This window comes from Postia placenta (assembly GCF_002117355.1).
Source record: "Postia placenta MAD-698-R-SB12 unplaced genomic scaffold POSPLAscaffold_3, whole genome shotgun sequence".
In the NCBI taxonomy this organism is placed as follows: Eukaryota; Fungi; Basidiomycota; class Agaricomycetes; order Polyporales; family Adustoporiaceae; genus Rhodonia; species Rhodonia placenta.
In genome coordinates, this window is record NW_020169834.1 from 2,534,072 (window position 1) to 2,559,766 (window position 25,695).

Sequence of the window (25,695 nt, forward strand, 5' to 3'; positions counted from 1 at the left end):
ACCTTAACGGCAGAAGGTGTGGCAGACCTGTACATCCGCGATGTGTTCAAGCATCATGGGGCCCCGGCCAAGGTCATATCAGACCGAGGTCCCCAGTTCGCTTCGAAATATCTCCATGCGGTGTACAAGGGACTGGGGATCGAACCGGCGCTGTCTACAGCGTTCCACCCTCAGACGGACGGCCAGACTGAGCGCTGGAATCAGGAGATTGAGCAGTACCTGCGTGCTTTCACAAGCCACAGGCAGGATGATTGGGCGAAGCAATTGCCGCTCGCGGAATTCGCATTGAACAACCGAGTTCACTCCGCGACCGGGCACTCCCCATTCTTCCTGCATCAAGGGTACAATCCTGAGATCCAAGTGCGGATCAATCCGATGTCTGCGATGCCTGCGGCCGCTGATCGGCTCAAGATCCTGAAGGAGATTTGCGATGATACGCACTCTGCGCTCGAGCTGTCGGCCGAGCGCATGAAGGTGTACTACGACAAGCACGTGCAACAGGCACCGGTCTTCGCGCCGGGGGACAAGGTCTGGCTTGATGCCCGGAACCTTAAGCTGAAACAGCTGAGCAAGAAGCTCAGTCCCAAGCGCCTCGGGCCTTATGCCGTGCGGCGAAAGCTCGGAGACCTGGATTACGAACTAATCCTGCCGAAGTCGGTGCCGGTGCACCCGGTGTTCCATGTCTCCTTGCTTAGCAAGTACACGCGTAGCGATATCCCGGGCCGGGAGCCGGAGGAGCCGCCTGCGATCGAGGTTGAGGGCGATGAGGAGTACGAGGTTGAGCGGATCAAGGATTCGAGGATCTTCCGGCGTCAACTGCAGTACCTCGTCAAATGGAAAGGTTATGACGACTCGCACACGTCATGGGAACCGGCGCGCAATGTTGCCAATGCGCCGGCCCTCATAGCCAACTTCCACCGGAAGAATCCGAACGCCCCTCGCCGCCTCAATGCCGCTATCTTTGGTGGTCTCAACTTCCAGCCGATGCCTTTGCCGCTGACTGAAGCATGCTGCCGCTCTGGGTGGGAGATGGGCAAGGGTGCCTCGCATGAGGTCATGCGCCATTGAGGGAGGGGTAATGTCGTGACTTGGTACGGCGTCTAGCCGTTTTTTTAATTTTTTCCTTTTCGCGGGCTCGAACCCGCGACCTCTGTACTACATGCCCGATATGGACGCGTCATTATCTACTGTACGATCTGATTAGATAGGACGGCAGTGCGCGGCACAGCTCGGGCTCCGCTGACACAGCCTCTCTGACTCACCGGCCCCCGGGGCCGCGTCAGCATGCTGCGCACAGACCAGCGCGCACAGCCTGCCCTTATCTCCCCATGTATATAAGCCGGCCTCTGCTGCCCTAGGGACCTCAGTTTCAACCTCTTGTCCCTAGGTCAGTAAGCCTCCCTTTGTATCATCTTCTTACTTACTAACTAATACATTTTCTTGTCCCTAGCCTTAGGTTTGAGCGTTGCTCACCATCGCTTTGGTAAGATCTAGTCGGACGCCCCCAGCCTTTCAGTTTTCTCCCGTCGCTTAACCTCAAGTCGCGACAATGACCATTGTTTTTTGTAGAAACACTCACGCCAGACTGGGGCACCTTATGAAGACTGCCCCAATATTCCAGGGCCTCCCGTTGCTTGTCAATACTCAATGGATTGCCTGCCTCATTCAAGAACAAGGCCATTGGATTGGCCAGGATCGCGTAGGCTCGTTTCTGAGCTTCTATGTCAAGATCCTCCAGAGCGATCTCTGCATTACCCCAATTGCGAGGATCAATACCCTTGCCTTTGTCCATCCTCATGGATGGTCCCTCATCTTTTGATTCAGGACGCTCGCGATTGCGTCTCTCGTGAACCACTCGGAACCGTCTGTTGATGTGTTCCTGCTCTGCCGGGCGAAGCTCACCCTCGGCAGTCCTAATGACTTCCCTCTGGTTGGTTGTCAAAACATGTGTATTTTCCTTGGTAGCTAACCTATACACATTATCCTTGTCCATAGGATCAAGGCTCCGGCTGCGGCGGGAGCGCGTAACAGTGTGCCAGCGTCCCCCGTTGTCCGGATAATCACCGTCGGTAGGAAGGAACGCGCCCTCCACACCTCTGGCGTACAGTGCCGCTTTCCGACCGAGGTCGGTGCCGCGCACTGAATCCAAGCTCATGTCGACTGAGCTGACAGCGGAGCCCTCTGTCGGGGCGCCAGGCGCCGCCGACTGTTCTGGAGTGACGACGCGGCTGTATAGCAGACCGCGCCGAACACTCGTTGACGAGCGCCCACCGGAGTAGACGCTGTCGTGGTCCGAGAGACCGTCCTCCCTGTCAAGCGCAGGATCAACGTTCTCAGTTTTAGCAACTTGGAACTTACCAGGTACCATCGGGCTGGACGCAGGCGCGGCCGGCGACGAGTAAGCCCGGCGAGATCGCAGGTTGTAAGGCATCTCAGTTGGAGATGAGATGCTAATCGGTCTTGAAGGTCTCGACAAGTCGGAATTTCGAGTTGATCAGACTCGAGGGTTGCCAGACGTCGACGAGGAGAGCAGAGTGTTGTTGAGTTAAGCTAGTAGACTTTTACTGTCAAAAAGATGTGACGCTCGCGACAAGGTGTGTCGGTGGTGTCACAAAAACGCACGCGAAAGAGACAGGGTAGTCAATTTTACCGGCGCTCTGCATCTGACTCGACGAGGAAAATCGTCGGTCTCGGTGAATGCCCTAGCCAAGACGTCAGCACGTGGCACCCCACTTATAACGTTCAGACCGGTCCGATGAGGTTCTTGTCCAAAAGGCGAAGCCAATCTTGTGGCCTACTTTGAGCGTATTGTTCCTAAGCTTAGACAACGCCCTTCATTGCCTCTCGCTTCATGTCTCCGTGGCAGCAGTGGAGGCTGTTTGTGACACGTATGCTATGTCATTCCTGTGCTCCACTCCCGCCTTCTACCAACGTACACAACTCTGTGAGTGCCTTATTGTCAATTGTCAGGCTATCCCCGTTATTTGCTGACGATTGGCTCAGTCCACCCAGCCACTGCGCCCACTCAGTCAGCCGGCAGGCAAGCCGCTGGTTTGCCCAACACTCGTGAATCTGTCACTGCCGTCTTCGAATGCAGAATGGAAGGTGCAGCGAGCGAACATCAGTCTCACGCACCATTCGGAATTTGGAATAAATCCTTCACCGAAGTTTTCGGCATACAATTATACGGTCAAGCTCTAGACGACTAGCGCTCATGATCAGTGGTAGTGCGTCCGACTTTGCGTGTGCAGGGTCTGCCACCAATTGTTCACCGTCATCGCTCGCACTTTGCCGACAGTAACGTATGTTCCAAATCTCAACTTCCGTCATTTGGCCGAAGAGGCCGCCAACTGCACTGACATATCTCACTTTGGCTGCTTATTAAGCGCTGGTGTATACGGTTTTTGCCTGCCCTTTTGGTGAACATTTTCTACCAGGTTCTCCGCCGCTGGTCTGCCGCGGACCCACATACGCCCTTCACCAGTGCAAGGATGCATCTGATTTCCTGAGTTCCATTAATCTGATCCACTCCCGATCCCAGGCTCCGACATCGCGCTGGCGGAAAGTTCCCCACTTTGTGCTACATGACTTTCCGCTTCTGCTCTTCGCTCAAAAGGCATGCCACTGTGGGAGAATGCTGCGCAGCCACACCAGCTTCCACCCAAAGTAGAAGGTGTCGGGGATCTGTAGCGGGGAGAGGCGGGATAGCTCCCATTATATAAAGCTCGCTTTTACTTTCGAACCGGCCCCATCCATCCCCCAACACCGACCTACAACTTACCACCCGCATTCAACGCAAAGTTGCAACCCATGGCCACCCGAACAGGTCAAAGTAATCCCATACCGATCCCTGGTCATTCGACGGCATCCAGCCACGCGCACAGTCATGTCGATCTCGCAGAGTCCTCTTCCAGCTCCGGCAGGAGCTCTCGCCCTCAATCGGATGGTAGCGAGCGCAGCGATGGTAGCTCAGATTTGATATTTGGCCCCATGGACATGACTCCGCCATCGACGAGCCCTGTGCCCTCGAGAAGCAGCTGGGATAGTGGTCAGCAGTTCCCATTGTCGACGATTCCTCCAAACAATTCTGCACGGTCGACGTGTGCTTCGTGCACGCGGCCGGTCCCCCCTGGCTGCACGCTATGTGAAGTATGCCTCAGCCACGCAGCGAGCGCTTCCGGTATGAACTCCCATTCGACTACAAGGCCCGTCAGTGGCCGTCGATGGTCGGGAGAATTCTCGCAGCAGGTTGTCCCGGGAACGTCTCAATCAGATAATCGACGTACGTCCTCGCTGTTCCCTCTTGTTCGCCTCCAATTCATTTCTGCCTCTCCCAAGGTGGCTCGATCGGACGGCCTTTCCCGTCAGCCGCCGTGCAACCGACGATGGACGACTTTCCCCACCCAGAACAGCAAACTGTAGGCTCTCTGTATGTCGGCCCTCCCCTCCTCACATATCCCATACATGAACTGCACCCCAGGCAGCAGTGACAGGCAGATGCGAACGAGAATACCCCTCGTCACCCGAATGGACGCCACGCACCCTCCACCAACACCCAATATGCTTCCTCACAACGCGGGAGGTCGTAGCTCGCTAGCTCCCTCTGTGCTTTCGGCTCAGACTCAATGCAAACAAACAAAGCATCGCTCGTATGACGGCACTTCGAATGTTTTCGGCTGAAACTCATGTATCATTTGGTATTCGCACATCACGTCGGCAGACAAGGTTTCTTAGCAATAGGACTATATCTTAATCAAGGAACCATAATAATCATCTACACGACATGTATAATAGGAAGACAACATGCCCATTCGGAAATCACTAGTACCAGAGTACGTGTATATAGTGTAGCAGCCGGACCAGAAAGTCAAGTCAAACAACCATACGGACAACCGAGATCTACGCATATACCACAGCCTATCAATCTGAGGCGCGTTCGATACTACATTTACGGTCCAACAGAGGTTGAATCAAGAAGGGGTATCGGATGTCGTCTATAACCGTGTCCCAAGCCCCATATAGTATGACCCTTTTCAGCGCAGAGAACGAAGGCCCGCAAAGCATGGCGAAGTGGTCCTGAATGCGTTTCCAGTATTCCGAGCTTTCCGGAGGTAGCAACAAATTGGGATGGGCATGCAAACCAATAGTGGTGAGCGTGTTAGACGTCTTGCTCAGTGCTGTAGGCACCGCAGTGAAGTGGACGTAGTAGTTCAGCACCTCGAGGCGCGGGCAGCCGGGAAGGATGTACGAGAGCGTGTCGTACACATAGTAGCTGAGACTATGTCCGAGCTCGACGGTGCGGATCTGCTCGCCGAACGTCCCCCAGAAGCCGTCCATGATGCCGATATCCTCGACAGTGTCGATAATCAAGTTGCGCAGAGCAGGCATCGACCAGCGGCACGTCTGCGCGACACACAGCACGTTCATGCGCAGGATGCGGAGCGTCGTAAGCTGCGGCAGAGATATGTCTGCAGGCTGCATGTGGCAGAATATGAGGTACCCGCCGAGCGAGAGGTACTCGAGATTCGGCGCGGCTTGCAGGACGTCGCCCAGGCGGTTGATGCCGCCGGAGCGAGCGGCCTCATTGACATGCCACCAGTCGAGCCGCTTCAATGAGGGTAGTGGCGGACAGTCCGTAGGGAACTCGAAGCGTAGGTCGGCTTCGGGTCGGAAGGGCCCTATACGGATGAGGACCTCTAGGCGGGGGCATGACTCCAGGATGCGTACGGCGACGAGCGGGCGCGGGGTCACTGTCGCGGAGCTGGAGTAAGGCAGGTTTGCACGGCGTACCCACCGTCCGCTTGCAGGAGTGTCTATATCGTCTCCCTTAATGTCAGCGAGGAGCTTGGGCAGCCTCTCGGGGCGGCCGAGTGAGATGTCCTCATAAAGGAGATCGAGCGCGAGCGCGCGCCATTGCTTGCACACGAGGATGAGCGCGGACTTGGTCTTGAGTGCTTCAACATCGTCCTGCGCGATGAGGGGTGCAGTCTTGAATGGGTGGTAGGTGGTTGCGCGGAGGCGATAGGTCAACGGAGAGATGGTCGACAAGCGGAAGATGTGCATCCATAGCTCGGGTGGGAGGGTGACCGTCATGGCAGTACAAACGCTAGATGTGGAATGTATGATGCTGTAGCGGAGAGCTACTTGACCTGTCTATTTAGCGGTCTCGAGGCATATATACCACGGCGTTCATAGGCTATGTACGAGGCAAGCAAAAGCCGGGTGCGAGCGCAACGTTAAAACTGCAAGCGGGCATCATCATCACTCTAGCTCGACAGGCCGCACTCGCCAAACCCGGACCCCTCCCTGTCTCCTCCGATCACCCTCCCACCCCGACTCGCTCTTCCAGACCTCACGGTATTCCTTCTCTTCCAAAATGCCGCGCACCTCAGCGTCATCCAACAGGGCACCAAAGACTACCAGATTCTGTGGCCACTCATGGCGCCATTCCAGACCCGGTAAGGTTGGCGCCCCGGGTACGGTACAGGGCATCTCCGAAGGGGGGAACGCGGGGTCTACGTCACGCGGGAAGTGTGTTTGAAGGTAATTTGCCGGCGAGGCGTAGAATACGTCGGTCTGGTCCTGATACACAGTTACGTCCTGCCCTCTGGACCGACGCGCGTCGTCAGCACAGGCAAAGCTATATACGGCGAGATCTGTACTCACGATAGAGGCGGCTCGCAGCCCAAGGCCCAGAGTCGCCCGGGATCGGCCAGGTCCGGTCTATGCAAATACGCTTGCCAAGGCGTGGAATGGCAAGGAACGAGGAAGCCGACAGAGTGCGCTTCTTCCGAGGGAAGACGTCGCAGATAGTGCATAACGTCAATCTGAGCCCGAGAATGGAAGACCGAGACGTATACTATTGCCGGGAGACCAAGCAGGACTACTTGCCGGTAGTATTTGCTGAAGATCGATGAACCACGACGAGTCGGATTTGTGTCTACGATCGCTTTTGCCGCAAGAACGTGCATCAGAGGTAGTAATGGATGTATGAAGCGCCATTCTTTGTGCCCTGCCAGGGAATAGACCCCGATGGTCCAGACGACGAGCGACAGCATCGTCTTTGAGGCTAGACCAGTCGTGTGTGCTGCCTGCCAGGCACCTTGCAGCACATAAGGCAACGCCATCGAACACAGGATAGGTAGAGCTTGTGAGATGTAGTAATGCCAGGGACTAGACCCATAGAACAGGGACACGGACGAGAGGTTGGTGCGGAGAAAATTCAATGGTGTGAGGGTCAAGGCGCCGTAGTATGCAGAGTCTAGTGCGACCGTCGAGAGCAGAGTTACCGATCTGTAGCATATAGCCGTGAGCTATGATCTTCTGAGGACAAGCGGGCCCTCTACCCTATTGCAAACGCATAGACAATCACCGATGTCAAGTGATTTGGATGCCGACGCAGTCGCCACAATAATGCACTCATCATGTACACCCATAAGAGTGCATTTGTCGGTCTTACAACACACGCGAGCGCCGCGAAGAAGAGCATTTTACGAATTTCGTCCCTGACGAGAATGTAAGCATTTCTAGAAAGAGACTCTGTAGAAGACACCTCACATTTTGATGTCTTGGGACGCGTCCCACGGGAAGAAGCACAATGCGATGGTTGTCAAGGACGTCTCAAGGGAATTGGACATCGATCTCGAGAGTGACAATCCATGAAACACAGACGTCAGTGAGAGATAGAGCTAGGTGTGCTTTCAGAAAGGCAAGCGTATTCCGTGCAATGACACTGCACTCACTGCAGTGAACACATATCTCTCACCCGCCACCCGCCTTGCGAGCTCGCAGAGCCATATATCTGTGCATGCAGCCAGGGCGCCGTGGAGCACCTTAGGTGCCCATATCTGTTTTCTTTCAGCGCCTCAATAATGCATCCCTTGTGCATGCGTACATACCTACCAGTAGATCAGTATGGTCAAGGTGCAGCAGTTTCAAGCCCCAGTAGATGGGTACGTTCAACGCTGGATAAATGATGCCGCGAATGGGGTTTGGAGACAACCATTCCCAGGTGAGGTGACCATAACCGAAGACAAGACGATGCGCGACTTCAAGAGACTGGAAGAATTCGTCGGGCTGGAAGAACGTACGCGTCATGAGCGCAAGTCCAATGCGAAAGACCAGTGCAAGAAGGGTAGAACGCTGCATGCGAGTCGTTTGATGCTGAGGTGCACGCGTCGAGGACACGGACGCGACTGACGCTCCCATCAAAACGGGTGGCGCACACTCGATCACATTGGTGCAATAGCACATTCACAGCAGATTGACCGACACAACACACAACATCACTAGGCATCCAAGTCTATGCTATGGCTACAATCAGAACAAGGAGAGCACCCATAGCCTACATTCGCTCAGCGAGGAACCGCGAAACCTTCTTCTCTCGCCCTCCTGCACCAGTCCGTTGAGCATTCTGGCTCGACTCCTTTACCTCGGCGACCATCACAACAGCAGGTGCAGTCGGAGCTTCGGACCTCGTAAACGCGTTTCCATCTGCTCTTGAAGCAGACTGCCGAGCTGGAGACGCAGGGAGCGACAAAGACGAGGTGACAGTCGGCGTAGCGGGACTCTGGAAGGACTGCGAACCGATGACCACGGATTGAGATGAGGGTGACGCCACCACTGTGCTGGCAGAATCTGGCGGTGACTTATATGATGGCGAATCGGTGGCCATCGGCGAAGGTTTGGTCAACGGCGACGACGTCACGACGCGAGGAGGCGCCCTGCCTGGTGGACGGAAGGAGGGCGATTCTACGATCATGCTGGGCATCTGTGCCTGGCCTGGCTGCGTTCTCGGGGAGCCTGTAAGACCCAGAGATGCACTCGCACTAGGAGCTCGTCCAGGCTGCCGCGAAGAGGAAGTTGGCACGGCTATAGGCGTACCTGGACCTGGCGAGGTGAGTTTGGGCGATGATCGCTCCATTGTAGACACTGGCGTGTCCAGGGCGGAGGAGGGCTGGCCGGGCTTAGACAGTTCCTGAGGCTGGGCGAGAGACAATTTGAATTTGGATGCCTTCGAGGGTTTTCGCTGTGACACAGGCGTTTCGCTAGACTCTGTCGCTGGCAATGCTGTAGGTATACTGCTCGTCGCATGTCCGGGGAACGCAGTGGACTGGGGACCTATGTTAGTGAATTCTCCTTTAGATAGTAGTTCCACAATCGCCCGAGCTTCCGCTTCATCGTCGTCACTCTCCTCACCGACCAAGTGATCATCCTCCAACTTGCCCATACGCAGCGAGCTTCGGAGAGAAGATGACTGAGAGGAAGGCAATACTGCAGGACCGAGAGAATGAGATGCGAGTGTGCTCGTGCTACGAGCCGCTTTGAAGCGCGATGAGGCGGGTTTCGGGGGTGCCGATGCGAGAGTTGCCTCGAGTGGGACTTCCTATACAGCAAATAAGATGACACTTCCAGGACAGAGAAATGGGAACTGACCGGTTGATCCCACTCGTTCTCGCCTTCATTGTGCGTATGTGCTCTCATTGCACTGGCAGCTGTTGCGCCGATCGTAGCTCGCTTTTCGTAGTACGCAAGCGCAACCTCGCGCTGGTGGCGGGCAAAATCGAATTCGTCCTCTTCCCAATGTACTGGCTCCCCATCATCGCTCATGTGTTCCGAGCCATCCGAGTCGGGATCTGATGATATTGGAGCACGCCGCACATCACCGTGCTCATCATCAGACGCGTCGGAGTAGATGACCTCGCCTTCGTCAGAATCGGCGGGGACAGGCGAGCCGGGCTCGGACTCATCGTCGGAGTCGTGGTCCTGGGGCTGCAGGGCGGATAAATGGTCACGGAGGCCGATAGGATGGCGCTCCACAACCTGCATTTTCATCGGCTGCTTGTCCATTTGTGTTTTGCTGAGCAGAGTGCTCTTTCCTTTTCGTTGGAGCCTCGCCAGTGATACATCGCCCATCTCTGCTTTTGGTGTTGTGGGCGTAGCAGCCTCGTCGTCCATAAGCGGGTCCACGAATGTGACGCTCTTCTTCGGTTTCAGATTACGCTTGCTCTCCCGCTCTGCCTCCTCCTCACGCTGCCTTGCAATGGCGTCCTTTTCCTCCCTTTCCTTGGTCTCAATCACGTTTCTGAGAAGTGCCTTGCCCATCTTCTTTTGCAGCTCCTTTGCCTTCCGCAACGCGTCGAGCTCGGCCTTGGCCGCCTCTTTACGCGTCTCCAGTTGCGCACGATGACGCTCACGTTCTGCGGCCTCTTCGCGGTCCCGTTCGATATCTTCTTCTTCCTCGAGCATATCGAGGATGCGTTCGCGCTCGGTACGACGTCGAGCCTTTTCCGCGTCTGAGAGGGCCCAAGGGGGTAGAAGATCAGGATCATCGAATAAGTCTGCCGGCGGTGGATAGGTGGTTGATGTCTCCCTTACGGGTTCGACGATATCCACGATTGGTAGCCCCTCCTCATTTACGAGCTGAACATAACAAGAAACGGTTGCGATAATCAATGTCTGCAGAAACCTGCAGGGTAGGCAACCGCACCTCACCCTTCTCGTTGCGCCTCTGGTCACCTACATCGGCGGCATCTCCTAGAATTTCACCAAGCTTTTCGGAGATCTTTTTGACCTGTCCAGGAGTCATTTTCTGCCCTTGAACAGTAAGCGGGTCCTCTGGAGAAATAGAGCTGAGAAGGGTCTGTAGAGCTATGATTCTGTGAGGTCCTGTGCGATGGCCAAAAATTAGGAATAGCAAGACCTTGTGGTCTACCCTCGCTGATATTTTGTACGGATCCAGCCTGTCCGGAGGTGGCCATGGCGCAGAGTGAGAACAACCAGAGTAAGAACGCCTGCAGGAGATAGACCACCGATCGTCGATCGGATATTGCCGAACAACAATTTCCGGCCTCCCTGCAAGTGCACGCTCTCTCCTCTCTGCCTCGCCTCGCTCCTATATACCCACCGGGACACACGGCAGTTTCTCAACATCTCACCATGGTAGTAATACACGCACAACCCAGCACATCTGCCGCTCCTCACAAAAAGAACAGGCGCAAGCTGTCCAAGAAGGCATCAGCAAAGCCTACAAATGCTTCGGCGCATAACGACCAGGACGACGATATGGATGGCACTGTTGCTGATATCACGGAGAGCATTCCATCCACGGATGCACAATCAGCACCGGTTGAGCTGCAGGCGTACGAAGACGACGCTGTTATGATCGAGACAGACTCCTCCACCCTGCCCGAACAAACCGCCGCCCCCGCTTTCCCCCCGCTCCCAGCGTCCGCACAGCGAACGACGCTGAAGTCTGAGACGAGGCGGATACCTATACCCCCACACCGCATGACCCCTTTGAAAAAGGACTGGGTGCACATCTTTTCGCCGTTGACCGAGATGCTGCAGCTACAAGTCCGGATGAATGTGCAGCGAAAAAGTGTGGAGATCCGGGTACGCTTGCATGGATCCTGAATGCGAGAAGAAAGTGCTGACAGTATGTAGACATCGAAACATACCCAAGACGTTGGTGCGATCCAGAAGGGTGCCGATTTCGTGAAGTCGTACGCCCTGGGTTTCGATGTGAACGTGAGTGCTCCGCTTCACCATCCCCTCATGGCTCTGATTGGAGGACGGTGCAACTAGGACGCCATTGCGCTTCTCCGTCTTGACGACCTATACTTGGATTCTTTCGAGATTAAGGACGTGAAGACACTCCACGGCGATCACCTGTCTCGGGCCATTGGTTAGTGTCTGATGATTGTTGTAGAACGCACGGATACTGAACTCCCCCCTTTGGGTATGTTTGCAGGTCGCATTGCCGGTCAGGATGGCAAGACTAAGTTCACAATTGAGAATGCGAGTCGAACTCGAATTGTGCTTGCCGATACGTACGTTCGCCTCGTTATCTGCGCACGATGAGAATATGAACAAGACTTTCTCTACAGCAAGATTCATATTCTGGGCTCGTTCCAAAATATCAAGATTGCTCGTGATGCGATTGTATCGCTCATCCTGGGGTCACCTCCGGGGAAGGTCTACGCGGGTCTGCGGACGGTGAGCAGCCGCATGCGCCAGCGAGCATTGTAATATTGTCCAGGAGTGTATTTCTTTTGGCCATAGCTTCCCTTACAGCATTACCCTGATATGTGTACACAGTCGTTGCTATATGAAACTCTGAGATGGTGACTTTCGTCATTCATTGACTGACGCTACCGCTCGATGTAGATCATGGTTCGATATGGTCTAAGTGGCCGCTGAGTGCCGATGCGCGAAGGTGTAGAAGTGACCAGGCTCCCTTACGGCGCTCACGCAGACGTTGGGCTCAATCACATGACCACGCGTTGTTGGCGCGTTGTTTGACCACGACGCGAATTTGGAACACCCCGTTGATCAAGTCTCCTTACGGCTCGACAGCCATGTTCCAGCGTATATCTGCTCTGTTCTGGGTGTTGGCCGCCTTGGTCTCGCTGAATGATGCTGCTGAGAGTGCTTGGAACGGAGTTGTCACCCCGGGTGCTTCAGATCCTCAGCCGTTCACCCCTTACTATTTGCCTTCCGGAGCCAAAAGCTATGACTCTTCGTCTCCTCTACTTCATTACAGTGGTCAATGGACCGACTCTTTCTCCTCTGCATTTGTGTTTAACACCCTGCGGTCAACGTCTGAGCGCGGGGCTTCCATGACTTTCACTTTCTTTGGAACCGGAATTGAATGGTTTGGCAATCAAGACCAAAGACACGGTATTTCACAAGTCCATATAGATGGCAAGAAAGTGCAAGAAGTCGACGCTTGGAGCTCAACGCCGCTGAAGCAACAGCGTATTTTCGGGAGTCATCAGCTACGTCTAGGCAGGCATACCCTCAAGATTGTCAACACCGGCCAGAACAGAGCCGAAGCAAAAGGGTTTGTTATGGATGTAGACGCTCTTATTGTCCTAATGGTTCCTCACGCCTACTCTACTGTACATCGCTCCAACTATCTGGATGACTCTGCCCAGCCATTCTCAGACTATCCACCGCTGTTTAGTCTTGCTTCGGAGCCGAATCCTGCCTCCGAGTGGTCTCTTGTGCAGGAAGGCATCACTGGTGTCTCGGCGATGCAGCTAACTGTCATCTCGGACTCTCATGCTCTCATTTTCGACAAAGTGGAACACAATCCGCTGAGTATCTATGGGCATCCTGCTTGGGCCGCCCTTTACAACCTGGACACAAATGCCTTGAAACCCCTGGCGGTGGAGTCCAACTCCTTCTGTGCTGGCGGCACTTTTCTTAGCAACGGCACTCTGGTCAATGTAGGTGGGAACCCTGTCGTTGAGGACCACACTTCTGCCGCCGACTTCGGCGATTTAGACGGACTCCAGGCTGTTCGCATCTTCGAGCCCTGTAACTCAGAGGACGTGGAAAACTGTATAATCTACGAGAACCACGACCGTATCCGGACAACGAGCCCCCGCTGGTACAACACAGTTCTGCGTATCTCTGACGGAAGCGCCATGATCATCGGAGGCTCACGCAAAGGCGGCTGGATCAATAACGCCACGGTCAATAACCCCACCATCGAATATTGGCCTCCGAAGAACGTCGCCGGCTCAGACGGGCTGCAGATCCATCTCCCATTCCTTGTGGACACTCTCAACGCGAATTTGTTCCCTATCGCATTCTCGCTCCCAGATGAGACCGTCTTCATGGCCGCAAACCAGGACGCAATGATCTACGACTGGCGGCGCAACACTGAGCGCCGCCTGCCTCGCATCCCGAATGGCGTGCGTGTCACATATCCTATGGCAGGCACCGCGATCCTGCTCCCGCTCTCCCCCACGAATGACTATGCGCCAGAGGTGCTCATCTGCGGCGGCTCGACTGTCGATGACACGCAACCCGGATACCAGATCTCCGCGCAGGACCCTGCGTCCGCACAGTGTGTGCGACTCCTTCTGACAGACGATGGGATCTCCGCAGGTTGGCAGGTTGAGCAGATGCCGCAAGCGCGCCACATGCCCGACGCGGTGCTACTGCCAACAGGCGACGTTGTCATCGTTAACGGCGCCGGGACAGGTATCTCGGGCTACGGGAACGTCGTAGGGCAGGTGGGCGCGTCGAACGCGGACAACCCAGTGCTTACGCCCGTCCTGTACCGGTCATCTCTTCCGCTTGGGGAGCGGTTCTTGGTGAGCGGGATGCCCACGAGCAGCATCCCGAGGATGTATCACTCGGTTGCGACGCTGACGCCGAAGGGCAACATCATGATTGCTGGGAGCAATCCGAACCTGGACCGCACGGAAGTGGCGTACGGGACGGAGTATAGAGTGGAGTGGCTCAACCCACCTTATATGTCTATGGAGAGACCTGAGATTACAGGCGGGGTTCCGAGCTTGCTTGGCTTCAGCGAGAGCGTAAAGCTCAGTGTTCAGCTACCATCATCGGCACCGGCCAATGCAGATGTCCAAGGTAAGGGCGAACAAGACTATAGGCACGCGCATTGACTCAGGAATGGGACAGTCGCTCTGATGGATCTCGGCTTTGTGACCCATACCGTTCACGCAAACTCCCGCCTGGTGCACCTCGTCTCGTCATTGTCCCAGGACCAGCACACGCTCACAATTACCGGCCCTCCCGGTGAGGGCGTCTATCCACCCGGTCCTGGGTTTATATACCTCGTTGTAGACGGTGTCCCAAGTGTCGGTGTCAAGGTCCTCGTCGGGGACGGCAAGAGTCCCGAGGTGAACCAGACTGCATTGGATAAGTGAGTGTGTGACGCTCTACTGTAGGGCTGTCGTGTTCATGCCGCATGTCAGTCTGTTGTCCCAGACGCAAGTAGATCAATACGAAAAATCCAAGAAGGGCAAAGGCAAGGGCAAGGCTTCCTCAGGGCCTCGCGATGTGCAGGATCCTAGTCTGTTATAGGTGTCCGTCCGTGGTTGCATTTGCATGCTATGAGTCTATCCTCTGTGATCTTCATTCTCAGTGTATTCATCATATCATATGCGATCTGCAGTTCAATTTTATCTGTAACGATGTATTCATTCATCTTCAATCACCAGCCCATCTGTCGTAATCGGTATACGAGGTATCCTTCCATCGACCCATTGACGTCACGAACATATCACTAATGAAGTACTTATGCTACCGACCTCTACTTCATGTCTCTATTTCTAGAATTCTATTCTATGGTCTACTTATCCGTGATGACATCCGCATTTGTCTGGACAAGGTCCACCTTGAGGTGCGTCGTATCTGAATAAGTCACTAGTTCGCTCTCCCCATCCTCGTATATGTCGATGACCGAGATCGACGCGTTCCAGCACTTCGAATTCACCGCGACACCCTCTGCGACCTTAACCCCATCTAACTCAACTAGGTTTGCGATTAATCGGGAAATGTAGCCTCCGTGGGACACGGCCAACACGCAAGCAGGATCTGTTCGCTCTTCTCCATTCAAAAGCGCGGATTGGGCATATCCCAGAATCGTTGTCTTCCACCATCGCGCAGCTCGCAAGCTGAAGTCGCTGACGGGCTCCGCATTTGCTGGGGCCGTTGAGCCCCGTGTGGTGATTGTCTGTCCCTGCCAATCACCGAGATGCTGTCGAGACATCAGGTAAATAACGGAACGAGCAGTGCGTAATACTGGTCTGTTAACGCACTCTTTCCCGTAACTCGGCCTTTGTCTCCAAAGCTACACCTGGATGCTTTGCGATGATTATCTCTGCAGTCTGGTTACATTTAACTTGAGCTCTGCATTCGGTCGTGCCCCAGGGAGCGCGATCGCACCTTGACTGCTCGATCTAGATCGCTGCTGAATGCCTTCTTGAACTGCACTCGTTCTAACGCGTTCGCCGCCATCTGTGCTTGCTCTACACCGGCAGCATTCAGCTGTGTGTCCAGCTGTCCCTGCATGATACCCTTCCGATTCTCGTCCGTCTCTCCATGGCGGACGATGTACACCTTGACGACGATACGGCCCATCGATGTCAAGACGAGAAAATGTGTAACCCTAATCAGGCTGGAGTCTATGACATGTGTGCGCAACTTGTTGTACAGTGGGTTCTCAAAAAATCCGAAATCCGACTACTGGGTGTATGTAACCCTGCAGTCTTGCATCGTTTACATTGTGCTGCCACTAGAAACGCTAAACGATGAAGGAACAAGAACAACGTTATAGTGAGAGTGTCGTAGTACAGTCGTCCGTATACCTGTCCTCTGTCAGTGATCTATTCGGTACACGAAGAATCATCGCAAAGCCCAAGCTGCTGCCAATCGGTGAGACATATGAACAATGAGGGCCGTATATGGGACACCTATATACACTATCATAGTAGGTCTACAATCTCTTTCGTAACGTCCTTGATGCGTTCTTCGGGGAACGCACTGGGAAGGGCAGAGAGATATGGTCTAATCAGGCTAGCATCAATTGCTTGCCCTTGCTCTTTCGATGCGTATATCTGTAGGTGCAAATCATGAACCGGTAATGCCACGGCGAAACGCAGTACGCCGCTTACAATGTTACCGAGAGCCACCAGAGAACGATATGCTGCTTCTGACTCTGATCTCTCGGCTTGTAGCGTCTGCGTGCAATCCCACGTCAGTGAATGTTGCAGTTGCGTGATTCGCTGCGACTCACTTTAATGACAAGGCGGAAGAGCTTTGACTTGATATCGAGGTCCAATGGCTCTCGAAGGCCGATGCAGCTGATGCTGAATAGAATATCAATGAGTCGTCACCGCATCCATGTCGCTGCCTATCTATATAGCACGTACTTGAGTAGCGTCGTAGTCATTGCAACACGTAACGTCTTGGATAGATCGCCATATGGCGCCTCGCTAAACCCATTGAAGATCTAACGGCGGTGAGATGACTCAGTGGAACGTTCCCGTATAATACGCGACTTACCCTGTGCACGAACGGTACGTCGATCTCTTCCGGCTCGTGGAAGGTGTTGGCCAATGCACGGTAGAGGAATAGCATGTTCGTCTCCCGCCCTTTTGGCAGGGGCATCTCCCATGGATCATACGCCAATGCTGCATTGGCCATCGCATCGCAGAACCGCTGCTTTAGCACACGGTCCTCAGAGTAGCTCGGGCAGAAGGCAATGAGCAGTCGGGCCAGGTCCATCACTATGATTCGTGATTTCTTTTAGTCAGCAACGGCATGCACCGAGGCGTGGAGTCTCGACATCTACCTGGGTAGAGTGTTTCTCGTGGCCACCGCTCTAGGAGCGATATAATCGCGTTAAGGTGCGAAGCGTTAAGCGGATTTGTGGTGTCCGGTGGATTCGTCCAATGGGCTAGATGGGAGATGACTTGTGCCAGGTACTTGAACGCTTCATCCACCAAGCTCATTTCTTGTGGGTACATGGACAATGAAGATGTAGACTTCACGGATACCAAATCACAATGAGATTGCCGCACTATCCGAAAATCAGGACAACATACAATCTCATTTCTTAATGCCTGATCAAGTTGGTGAAGCTTCCCCTGCATCGCAGACACATTGGCTTGTCGGAACGCTAGAGGTTTGCGCTGTAATTATTCGGATGTTCAATGAGACAGGGTGGTTATGAACTATGATACAACTCACCACGGGGATTATTTTCCCACGTGTTGCTGTGGATGGCCGTCTCGCTGCTGCAGCTGATGTGGCTCTTGAGTACCGGGACCCACCTGTCCAAGGGTCGCTGGACGCCGTGGACGGCACAGCTGGCGGAGTACTCGGTGCAGCCCGATATCTTGAAGCCCCTGAATGCGAAAAATGAGACTTGAGAACGAGTGATGGCACGAATAAAGTTCACCAGTGAATGGATCCATAAACTCTGAGCCTCCGCTTCCCGCTGCAGTGGACGCAGGCTGGTACCTGGAAGCGCCTACGCGGAAATGAGCTAAGTCTTCCGCTATTCAAATCAATCACACCTGTGTAAGGGTCCACAAATTGTCCACCCCCGCCGCCCAGATTAACGCCGCCGGCGTTCTGTTCGATAAATTTGACTACCTGGTCCAAATATGTCATGGGAAGATCGTGCGATTCGAGGAACCGCTGGGCGGCAGTGTATGGATTCTCTGAAACCTTCATCAGGTACGGTGCAGAGCCCCGGCTGTCACACATACCATTTGCATTATATGGCAATTTGAGTGGAGGCATGCCCTCCTGGACATCGACATCGAAGACATAGTCGTACTCTTTTCCCTTGTAGAGTTGCTTCCGACCAGAACCTACAGCGTCCACGACGTCTCCAATCTTCTGCCAGCTAGACGTAGCACTATCCCACTTGAGAGAATCTTAGAATTCTGTCACAGAATATAATCCAATGCATACCTGATGTGCAGTAACATTATCGCCGTCTCGAACCATCTTGACCTCACCAGATTTTTTGCCTATGTGCCGTGTTCAAACTGCGCGGGAAACGCGCATATATAGGGCTTACCTGGCTGTGACAGGGCTTCCAGTCCAGGCAGATCTGATTTCTTCACGTCGCCAACTTGCTGTGCAGGCAGCGCCTGGCTAGCGACCTGGTCCTCGTATGCCTTGAGTTGGTCGCCGGGCAAGTAACGCGACTCCTCAGCAGTAAAAATGCGTACGACACCGTCGCTGCAGCCCGTGACGATGTCTCCGTTCGGCATTGTCGAGACTGACCAGACCGAGATGGCCGGGTGAACGATTGTCTGTGCGCATTCTCCGTCTGCGCGATACAGCATCAGCGAATGAATTCCGTGCGTCTGGAGATGGTGTGTAGGCAATGCGCACCCCTCCAGATGCGGACCGTGCGGTCTTCACCGCCAGAGATGATGTCGCCGTTGGGCAGTACAGAAAGGCTGTAAACAAACGAGGTATGCCCGGTCACGGTGTACACGACATCGCCTTCCATCGTCCATATGCGGATTTCACTGAAGGCAATGTCTCATTCGTGAATGCCAAAAGATGAATTGCAGTATCCGCTCACCCATCATTAGAACATGATGCAAAGCCGATATCTGTAATCAGCGCTAGTCCACGGACGGCTTGCGTATGCCCTGGGTACGTCCGCACGTTCTTATGCTGGTTCCAGAGCTTGACAGTGTTGTCGGCAGAACCTTCACATCATACGGCATTCGAATCGCAGAACGTTGGCACCCACGATGCCGACGTACCTGTGAGGAATTGTCGTCCGTCTACCGCCAGCACGGCCCACACGGATTGCTGGTGTCCAGTCAGATCAAATACTAGCTTGAAGTCTTTCCAGACTTTCGCAGTTCTGCGCACAGTGAATGATGATATAATGATATCAAAGGGTTCGGTTCAGGATTACGTACCGATCCCAAGATCCTGAGATGATCGTGCCGTCCGGCGTGGTGTCCAGGGCGCATACATTGTCCGTGTGTCCGATCAGAGAGAAGTTTGGCTCGCCTGTGGTATTCGCCAGGGAGAACACATTGATGATTGTGTCTTGACCTCCTGTTACCGCGTATCCTAGACAGCCCCTCCGCTTGTGAGTCCCTCGATGTCGCGTCCAGGGATCATTGCTCACCTGCGGGAGCGTCCGGGGAGGGCTGGAGGTATGCGACTGCGTTGACATAGCGTGAGCCTGCGTGTAGCACAGCGGTCTGGGTGAAGCCTGCATCTGCAGAGGCCCTGGACCAGGAGATCGCGGTGGAGTCGCGCGATGCGGAGATGACCAGATCGCTGGTCGGGGACACTACTGCCCGAACCTGTAAGGCGTGAGCACCTAGGTCGACGCGACAGGAGCGCAGTATGGACGCACATCGGCGGAGTGGCCCTTCAGCGTCGCGGAGAGCTTGTAGGGCATGTGTAAGAGCAAGCTCAAGTGTAGGGTCGGGCGTGAAGAGGATCGCGAAGGAGACGCGGGTAGTGTGGAATGGAAATGGAAAGAGCCGATGAACAGGAAGGAATACTACAGCGTGGATGAAAATCGCCCAACTCGCTGAACGCAATCAAGTTGCATCAGCCTGGAACATTCGCCGGGTACTGTCGCCGAGGTCTGCTTCCCTATTCAATCTACACGTTGCTCTCTCCGTCTCTGCACCCGTTGACTGTAACGCTGCCGCAAACCTTCAGCTTCACTGATGGCATCCGTATCTACTTATCAGCTGCCCATGGGAAGCACAAAGGCGATCTTCACGGCGCAAGATCTCTCGCTGGCACGATTTAAACTCGGCACTTCGAAAACATGTCCCAATCAATCTAATCGAGCGGAAAATTATGTACACCACATTCAACGACCCCAGGCCCGTGTCCTAGGACCCAGGGAGATACGGAGGTGCAGTAGTCTATGCCTGCTCCCTTACTTCATCTCCTGCGAGGCCTCACGATGCAGTTCATCGCCTGTGGGTGCGAGGTACGACGAGTTGCCAAATCATGAGGGGATAACGGCACGTTATCTCCCTATCGCCATTTTATCTCTTCCCATTCAGGGCAGGTCCTCCATCGAAGATCCGCTTCCCAGATCGGGGCCAGACTCGCCAACTGACCCCGCCACTGGTGGCGTCTCAATTCATGAGCGTCCATCCTCGCGTCCGGGTAGGTGTAAACAAGCATGCTTCCTCTTCGAACTTACGAAAAGAGCGCCAGGGCCGCATCTGCATCCTCCCATGAAACCCGACTTGAATACAGACGGCCCCACTCCCGATCCCGGTGCCGCTTGGTTGTGCTTGGCCGACGCTCTAAGGTGGTCTCGTTGGGAACGTCAGCATCGGTCAATGCACTTCCATGAATAATATGTATTCACACCTGGGAACCAGACACCGATGCTATCTGACACTACTTGGTCTAACCAAGCGGTAGACCCCCGCTATCCACTCATTTGTCACCACTCAAGGTTCTCCGGAGAAACATGCGGTGAATTCTGTGGAGGTGAGGGTCCCACAATTTCCCCCAGACGCCGCGCCCCACCACAGTCATTGCGGACCACCGCCTGGGCTCGTTACCGTAGTCAGGCACCAAAACGTCCCTAGAAATAAGGCACGTATTTCATATGCCAGACTGTAGCTGCGGACAGTTTTAGGTTGGAGGACGGCATGCGCAGCAATCCGAATCGTTGTACCTGGCCCGCGATTGCCGTTCATGCCCTGGAATCTTGGGAAAAACCAATGTCAATCCATTCCACGTTCACAAACTAAAGGCACATCGAACCGCTCTCTGACTTGTTAGCGTGAGTATCTAACTCAGCCTGGTCGCAAAGCAGATAACAACCTGCCTTGTCTAAACGCCTTCTGGCTGCGCGTGTGTAGCGACAAATGCTCCCGTCATATCCGCGGGCGAGTCAATTGTATTGTCGGCGGCTTCGCGGCGCCTGCTCGTGGCCTGTTCGACACGAGGACACAGTGTTGTGCGGAGATTTCTGACGTCGGACGGGTCATGCTATCGTCTAGAACCAAACGGCAGCTAGAGTCAAATGCTTCATCAGCTTCCACCGGAGTTTTGCGCATACACAGAGTACGTACAGCGACCGCGGTACGTTCTCATGGGATAAAATAAACGTTTTACGTCTGCTGTCATGAATAGGCGACGTTATCCACTTTTGCAGAGTATGAGCCGCTCACTTACACAATCATGCGGGATGTTGGTATTGTAACCTTGGTTGAACACACGAGCAATGTTAGCCGTCTACAGGGACCTCCCTTTATCAAATGTGCAGGTAGCTCTTATAGGACGCCGGTACACCATTTTCAGCTGCGTCAGGGCAGCAAGAGGCAGTTTCAGTCCATATAACCTTCAAAATGGCAACGGGTCTATCCGATTTCTGGGCGACGTGGAATATCAGTACCCTGCAACCACGCTCATTCGCGCTAGTAGCGACTAATAGACCTGCTCTTGTCTTAATCCAGACGCGTGCAGGTCATACCATGTCGGCGCTTGCTAAGACAGTCTAGGTCCCATCCGACTCATTCCACGATCTCGAACCATGACTGGAACTCACTGACACACGCTGAGATAAGACATGGCGCAATGCGTTAGCCGCACATCACAGGGTTACATTGACATACAGCGAAGTACACAGAAGCGGGCAGTACGAAGCACCGAGAATCAGCAGGAACGGCCATTAGATAGAACACAGCAGAGGATGTTGCAAAAGTTCAGAGCCGAGGCAACGAGGCAAATACGGCAGCAGACAGAGAGCAGTACGCGGCAGCCGGAAGCAGTTCAATCGCCGAGGTCGACGCCCGGCCCAACGGAAATCTTCATTTTCTTGGTCGTTTTTGTCAGCTGTTCAAGAGTGTTGCTCTTCCGCTTCCGACCTTGATCACAGGTGGTCTGCCCTGTGCCAGGATGGACGACAGGTTCCGGTACTTGAATCTCCTCTTGGGTCTGAGAACCAGCACAGTTTTGATACATAGACCCGCCTGCGGTCTCCGATGCGCATGGCGGTGTTTGCACAGCATCGATATGATCCCTGCAGCAATACAAGGCCGATCAGCAAAGTACATACACAGCGGTGGACACATGTACATCTTCGCGTCCGGATCTTGTACCACTTTCCTCCTTTGTGACTTGCGTCTTGGTTTCTAGCAGGGAGGTCCATTAGCAGGGGTCGATACAAAGTCAAATGGAGAAAGACCAGATCAGATAACCCAAGAAGCCGCTTCTCGACTTCTTGATTAGGATCGAAGTAATCCTTGTAGGCTTGATTGTTCGTAGATGCTTTCACAAATACGTATCTTGGTTTTTGAAGGGTTTTTCGACGCTGCGACTGTCTGGTCTTGGGACCTGCATTGATTTTACTCTTTCCCTTCTTGCCGCGAACGATGGTCTCGAGACCGAAGTCATCGACCTCCTTCGTCACACTTGTGATGAAGCCTAATTATACGGTCAATCCCTGAGGGAAAATGTATGAGGACCTTATTACCTTCTGTCTCGAGCCTCTTGAATTGTTGACCAGCTACAGTAGAGTCGCATCCTGTACAACGTTCCACTTAAATACGACAAGAAGTCGATAGAAGATAACGTACCTAATAATTTTGTGAATGCTGACAGTCCCTCTGGATTGTGCATTTCGGCTATCTTGATCGCTCGTCTGTACAGGCCGAGAGTGACATCTTCGTGAGGAGCTTATTCATAAATGACACGAACGGGAAAGCCTACCGGAAGATTGCCAGATCCCTGAACCGCGCAATCATTCTGGGGTATAAATCATGCACCATAATGAGGTCCCAATTCTCGTCAGCCTTGACCCGGCAATCGAAGCAAATGAACTGTGTGGGGATGCAACTGTCTTTTGCCGAATGATAGCCCATACACCTGGTTGGGATGGTTGGATTTCCAGCTTAAATATTGCGGTCTATTATCACGCACCATGTGTGGAACCAACGCTTGCATCCACCGTCGCAGAAGCAAGTGTCACTGTCTTCCAACTAACGAAATATCAGATGTCTTTTTCAAAGCATGGAATAGGGGCACTTACAGGTACGCCGCATTCACATTCGAGGTTTTCCCCGCATGGAGGCTTGTCCTGTGGCTTATCCAGCATATCGTCAGACTCGCTTGTCTCCATTGCTTCCTGTTGCACATCCGCATCTCCCATGCTTTGGAAAGAATCAATAGGGTCCTCTACGCTTGATGGAATCACTTGAGTATCAATTTCTAACGGCAAGATGGTCAGCCACAGAGCCACGGGCGCGATTATTGCACTGACCCAGCATCTCTGAGTCGCCTCCTGTAACGCATTTATTGACGATAAGTTGTTGGACCATCTGGGTATCTATTGACTCTATTTCCGGATTTTGGCTCGAGGCTGTGGATAGCGCAATGTCTGATGGCGGTATGGACGCCATTGGAGATATAATTCTTCTGCTTCTGGGATTGCGCCCCTTTGGCTGAGGAGTAGGCGATGGTGAGGGGGATGATATTAGAGAAGCCGCAACCGCAGGAGATTCTATGACTTGAGTGTGCTCGATGGGTTGTGTCTGTGCAACAATGCCTCCACGTTGTGATATTCCTTCAGCCTAGACCTGGTCAGTTCTCATGTGGAGCGGGTGTTCAGCGCGAACTCACCAACTGCGCGACATGATTCGGCACATTGTCATGTCTTCCGGCGTATTGCGCTTCCTCGGCTTGGACCTCCTCGGCGGGGCATCGTTGCGCCTCATCTTTAGGAAAGGGGACAATCTGCCCATCTTCGTCGCGTATCCCGATGGGCTCAAGGAACTCCACGCCAGAATCATGAACTCTCCAGCTTCCAAGTGATACGCTTTCGTTGGAGTCGTCAGAGCCTGCAACCGTCAGCGCGTCAGCTATGACGAGCCTGCATAACCGCTACCGCAGCCTTACCTGCAGCATATTCGGGGTCTTCTTCGCCATCGGCATCAATATCGCACAAACCATCATCCGCATCCCACACCACATGTCTCGCTAGCGCGTCCTCACGTTGCAACTGTACTTGTTGCAACCTCATCGCCGCCTCTTCCACAGGTGTCAGCGCGGGCGCCGCATGTACATGTCCGGTAGTGGTTCCGAGGAATGGCGCATCATTGTCTTCGGACGAGGGCAGGTACCCAGAAACGGAAGCTACACGAACGTCAACAGCGTGGTGACCAGTTTTTAGCGAGCCAACGCTGCATCGTTCGGGAACTTCATCCTTATTGTGCGTGCTGAAGAACCATTTGTCCTTCTGTGCGTCTCCAGGGCGAAAGTGGGCCGGCTCGTAATCGTCTGGGGTGTGGTCGTAATAGAATAGCTTGAAGGTAGCATATCGGCGCTCTACGGCGGTGTAGGATGTTAGGTAGAGGAATCAAGCAACTTCAAATACTCACTCGGCAAAGGGTCCATCTGCGTTGTTGCTTGAATTAGATTTTTGATTAATGCCTGTACCAGATATGAGTTGTCCTTTCATGTAGTAGATAACTGTGCATTTGCAGACTTTAAGACTACGCTTTACTTCACCAAGAGTAGGCACTCTGCCTTCTGCTGCCGCCTCTGATACAGGATCCCGCATCTTCTTCGCTCCGGAAAGAGACAGGTTTTGCAGTTCGGCATCCAGTGACATTACGGGGACACTGACGTCTGTTCCTGGTACCTTGTAATACTAGCACGATGGTCAGCCTTTGAGATGCAATGCAGAAGGGGAGTCAGTGCGCATACATTGAAGTTGAACGTATACGCTTCTACGATACTGAAAAGAGGGGTGTACTTAAGGTCGCATGCCAATTGTCATGGTATATGCGCATGCACTTACTTGCCCGGATCATGGCTATCCTATATAAGCAGCGTGAATACGTTTACACTATGGTTATCTAGTTGATCCACTTACTAGGTACACCGCGAATATGAAGCTCCGCAAGTACTGCTTTTGCAGAGCATCGAAGATACCATGCTCCTGCAATCGCGTATCCCTATAAGCAGCCGTTTATCTTAGTCATTCGCGACGATAGAGTCCTACCAAGAAGTCTAATAGTTTGTCCGCTTCCTCCGTGAACCCACGCGTGACGGTCATGATTTTGAAGCCGCTGACATTCTGCTTCCCATTTTCAGACGCATATGATCCCTGAGACCCGATGGAAGGCTGTGATGATAGAGATTCGGAACCGGATGTGAGGTAGCCTAATGAAGGGTCAATATATGCGCCCAGTGGGTCCATGAGATCAAGCGCACTTTCAGAGAAGTTGTCTACAGGAAGGAGATTCCTTGGTATTGTGCATCAGCGGCTACACAATATTGATGTGTATATGCGCGATAGCCTACCTCAAATAAGTGACACAGCCGAGGCCCGCTTTTAGAAGGGTCTGAATAGATTGCAGGCTTTGCTGAGATGTCAAAGCCTAACACACGTTCGAT

At 53.6% G+C, this 25,695-nt stretch overlaps 11 protein-coding genes across 11 annotated transcripts; 3 read left to right on the forward strand and 8 right to left on the reverse strand.

The window, feature by feature from the left end:
• Positions 1–1,155: 1,155 nt before the first annotated feature.
• POSPLADRAFT_1179154 (hypothetical protein) lies at positions 1,156–2,636 on the reverse strand (the record flags this gene model as incomplete). The annotated part of the gene is made up of 3 exons (XM_024488644.1): positions 1,580–2,636; positions 1,263–1,383; positions 1,156–1,187 (listed from the first exon to the last, which is right to left on the reverse strand). The coding sequence occupies exons 1-3, from the start codon at positions 2,429–2,431 to the stop codon at positions 1,156–1,158; spliced, it is 1,005 nt and encodes a 334-aa protein (XP_024342239.1). The 5' UTR covers positions 2,432–2,636.
• A 1,174-nt stretch (positions 2,637–3,810) lies between these two features.
• On the forward strand, positions 3,811–4,680 carry POSPLADRAFT_1032196 (hypothetical protein; the record flags this gene model as incomplete). The annotated part of the gene is made up of 2 exons (XM_024476837.1): positions 3,811–4,282; positions 4,481–4,680. The coding sequence occupies 2 exons, from the start codon at positions 3,811–3,813 to the stop codon at positions 4,678–4,680; spliced, it is 672 nt and encodes a 223-aa protein (XP_024342240.1).
• A 240-nt stretch (positions 4,681–4,920) lies between these two features.
• On the reverse strand, positions 4,921–6,093 carry POSPLADRAFT_1134117 (hypothetical protein; the record flags this gene model as incomplete). Its single annotated transcript, XM_024484436.1, has 1 exon — positions 4,921–6,093. One exon carries the CDS (start codon positions 6,091–6,093, stop codon positions 4,921–4,923), a length of 1,173 nt encoding a protein of 390 aa, XP_024342241.1.
• Positions 6,094–6,130: 37 nt separating this feature from the next.
• On the reverse strand, positions 6,131–8,148 carry POSPLADRAFT_1179158 (glycosyltransferase family 22 protein; the record flags this gene model as incomplete). The annotated part of the gene is made up of 6 exons (XM_024488645.1): positions 6,131–6,607; positions 6,667–7,313; positions 7,373–7,526; positions 7,558–7,688; positions 7,743–7,847; positions 7,903–8,148. 6 exons carry the CDS (start codon positions 8,146–8,148, stop codon positions 6,262–6,264), a joined length of 1,629 nt encoding a protein of 542 aa, XP_024342242.1. The 3' UTR covers positions 6,131–6,261.
• Positions 8,149–8,344: 196 nt separating this feature from the next.
• Positions 8,345–10,591, reverse strand: POSPLADRAFT_1134858 (hypothetical protein; the record flags this gene model as incomplete). Its single annotated transcript, XM_024484522.1, has 5 exons — positions 8,345–8,417; positions 8,616–9,370; positions 9,436–9,604; positions 9,683–10,422; positions 10,469–10,591. Coding segments are annotated over 5 exons (1,860 nt in total), but the record flags the coding sequence as incomplete, so codon positions are not given.
• A 347-nt stretch (positions 10,592–10,938) lies between these two features.
• POSPLADRAFT_1136428 (hypothetical protein) lies at positions 10,939–12,030 on the forward strand (the record flags this gene model as incomplete). The annotated part of the gene is made up of 5 exons (XM_024484683.1): positions 10,939–11,394; positions 11,446–11,529; positions 11,587–11,686; positions 11,753–11,831; positions 11,889–12,030. 5 exons carry the CDS (start codon positions 10,939–10,941, stop codon positions 12,028–12,030), a joined length of 861 nt encoding a protein of 286 aa, XP_024342244.1.
• A 329-nt stretch (positions 12,031–12,359) lies between these two features.
• Positions 12,360–14,844, forward strand: POSPLADRAFT_1054201 (hypothetical protein; the record flags this gene model as incomplete). The annotated part of the gene is made up of 3 exons (XM_024480492.1): positions 12,360–14,388; positions 14,440–14,683; positions 14,736–14,844. The coding sequence occupies 3 exons, from the start codon at positions 12,360–12,362 to the stop codon at positions 14,842–14,844; spliced, it is 2,382 nt and encodes a 793-aa protein (XP_024342245.1).
• Positions 14,845–15,060: 216 nt separating this feature from the next.
• On the reverse strand, positions 15,061–15,903 carry POSPLADRAFT_1179160 (hypothetical protein; the record flags this gene model as incomplete). The annotated part of the gene is made up of 3 exons (XM_024488646.1): positions 15,061–15,520; positions 15,582–15,650; positions 15,709–15,903. The coding sequence occupies 3 exons, from the start codon at positions 15,901–15,903 to the stop codon at positions 15,113–15,115; spliced, it is 672 nt and encodes a 223-aa protein (XP_024342246.1). The 3' UTR covers positions 15,061–15,112.
• Positions 15,904–15,994: 91 nt separating this feature from the next.
• Positions 15,995–19,714, reverse strand: POSPLADRAFT_1065242 (hypothetical protein; the record flags this gene model as incomplete). Its single annotated transcript, XM_024481919.1, has 19 exons — positions 15,995–16,379; positions 16,437–16,502; positions 16,559–16,631; positions 16,695–16,774; positions 16,828–17,051; positions 17,117–17,309; positions 17,370–17,456; positions 17,515–17,672; positions 17,726–17,797; positions 17,844–17,997; positions 18,046–18,198; positions 18,247–18,305; positions 18,356–18,610; positions 18,676–18,815; positions 18,872–19,001; positions 19,059–19,162; positions 19,221–19,377; positions 19,436–19,616; positions 19,670–19,714. 19 exons carry the CDS (start codon positions 19,712–19,714, stop codon positions 16,248–16,250), a joined length of 2,463 nt encoding a protein of 820 aa, XP_024342247.1. The 3' UTR covers positions 15,995–16,247.
• A 720-nt stretch (positions 19,715–20,434) lies between these two features.
• On the reverse strand, positions 20,435–21,107 carry POSPLADRAFT_1039095 (hypothetical protein; the record flags this gene model as incomplete). Its single annotated transcript, XM_024477488.1, has 1 exon — positions 20,435–21,107. A coding segment is annotated over exon 1 (158 nt), but the record flags the coding sequence as incomplete, so codon positions are not given.
• A 786-nt stretch (positions 21,108–21,893) lies between these two features.
• Positions 21,894–25,354, reverse strand: POSPLADRAFT_1065244 (hypothetical protein; the record flags this gene model as incomplete). Its single annotated transcript, XM_024481920.1, has 16 exons — positions 21,894–22,318; positions 22,497–22,722; positions 22,772–22,822; positions 22,875–22,939; positions 23,008–23,163; positions 23,218–23,276; positions 23,327–23,505; positions 23,558–23,738; positions 23,917–24,134; positions 24,193–24,621; positions 24,675–24,726; positions 24,800–24,946; positions 25,003–25,033; positions 25,097–25,116; positions 25,172–25,237; positions 25,301–25,354. 16 exons carry the CDS (start codon positions 25,352–25,354, stop codon positions 22,069–22,071), a joined length of 2,184 nt encoding a protein of 727 aa, XP_024342249.1. The 3' UTR covers positions 21,894–22,068.
• Between the last annotated feature and the right edge of the window lie 341 nt (positions 25,355–25,695).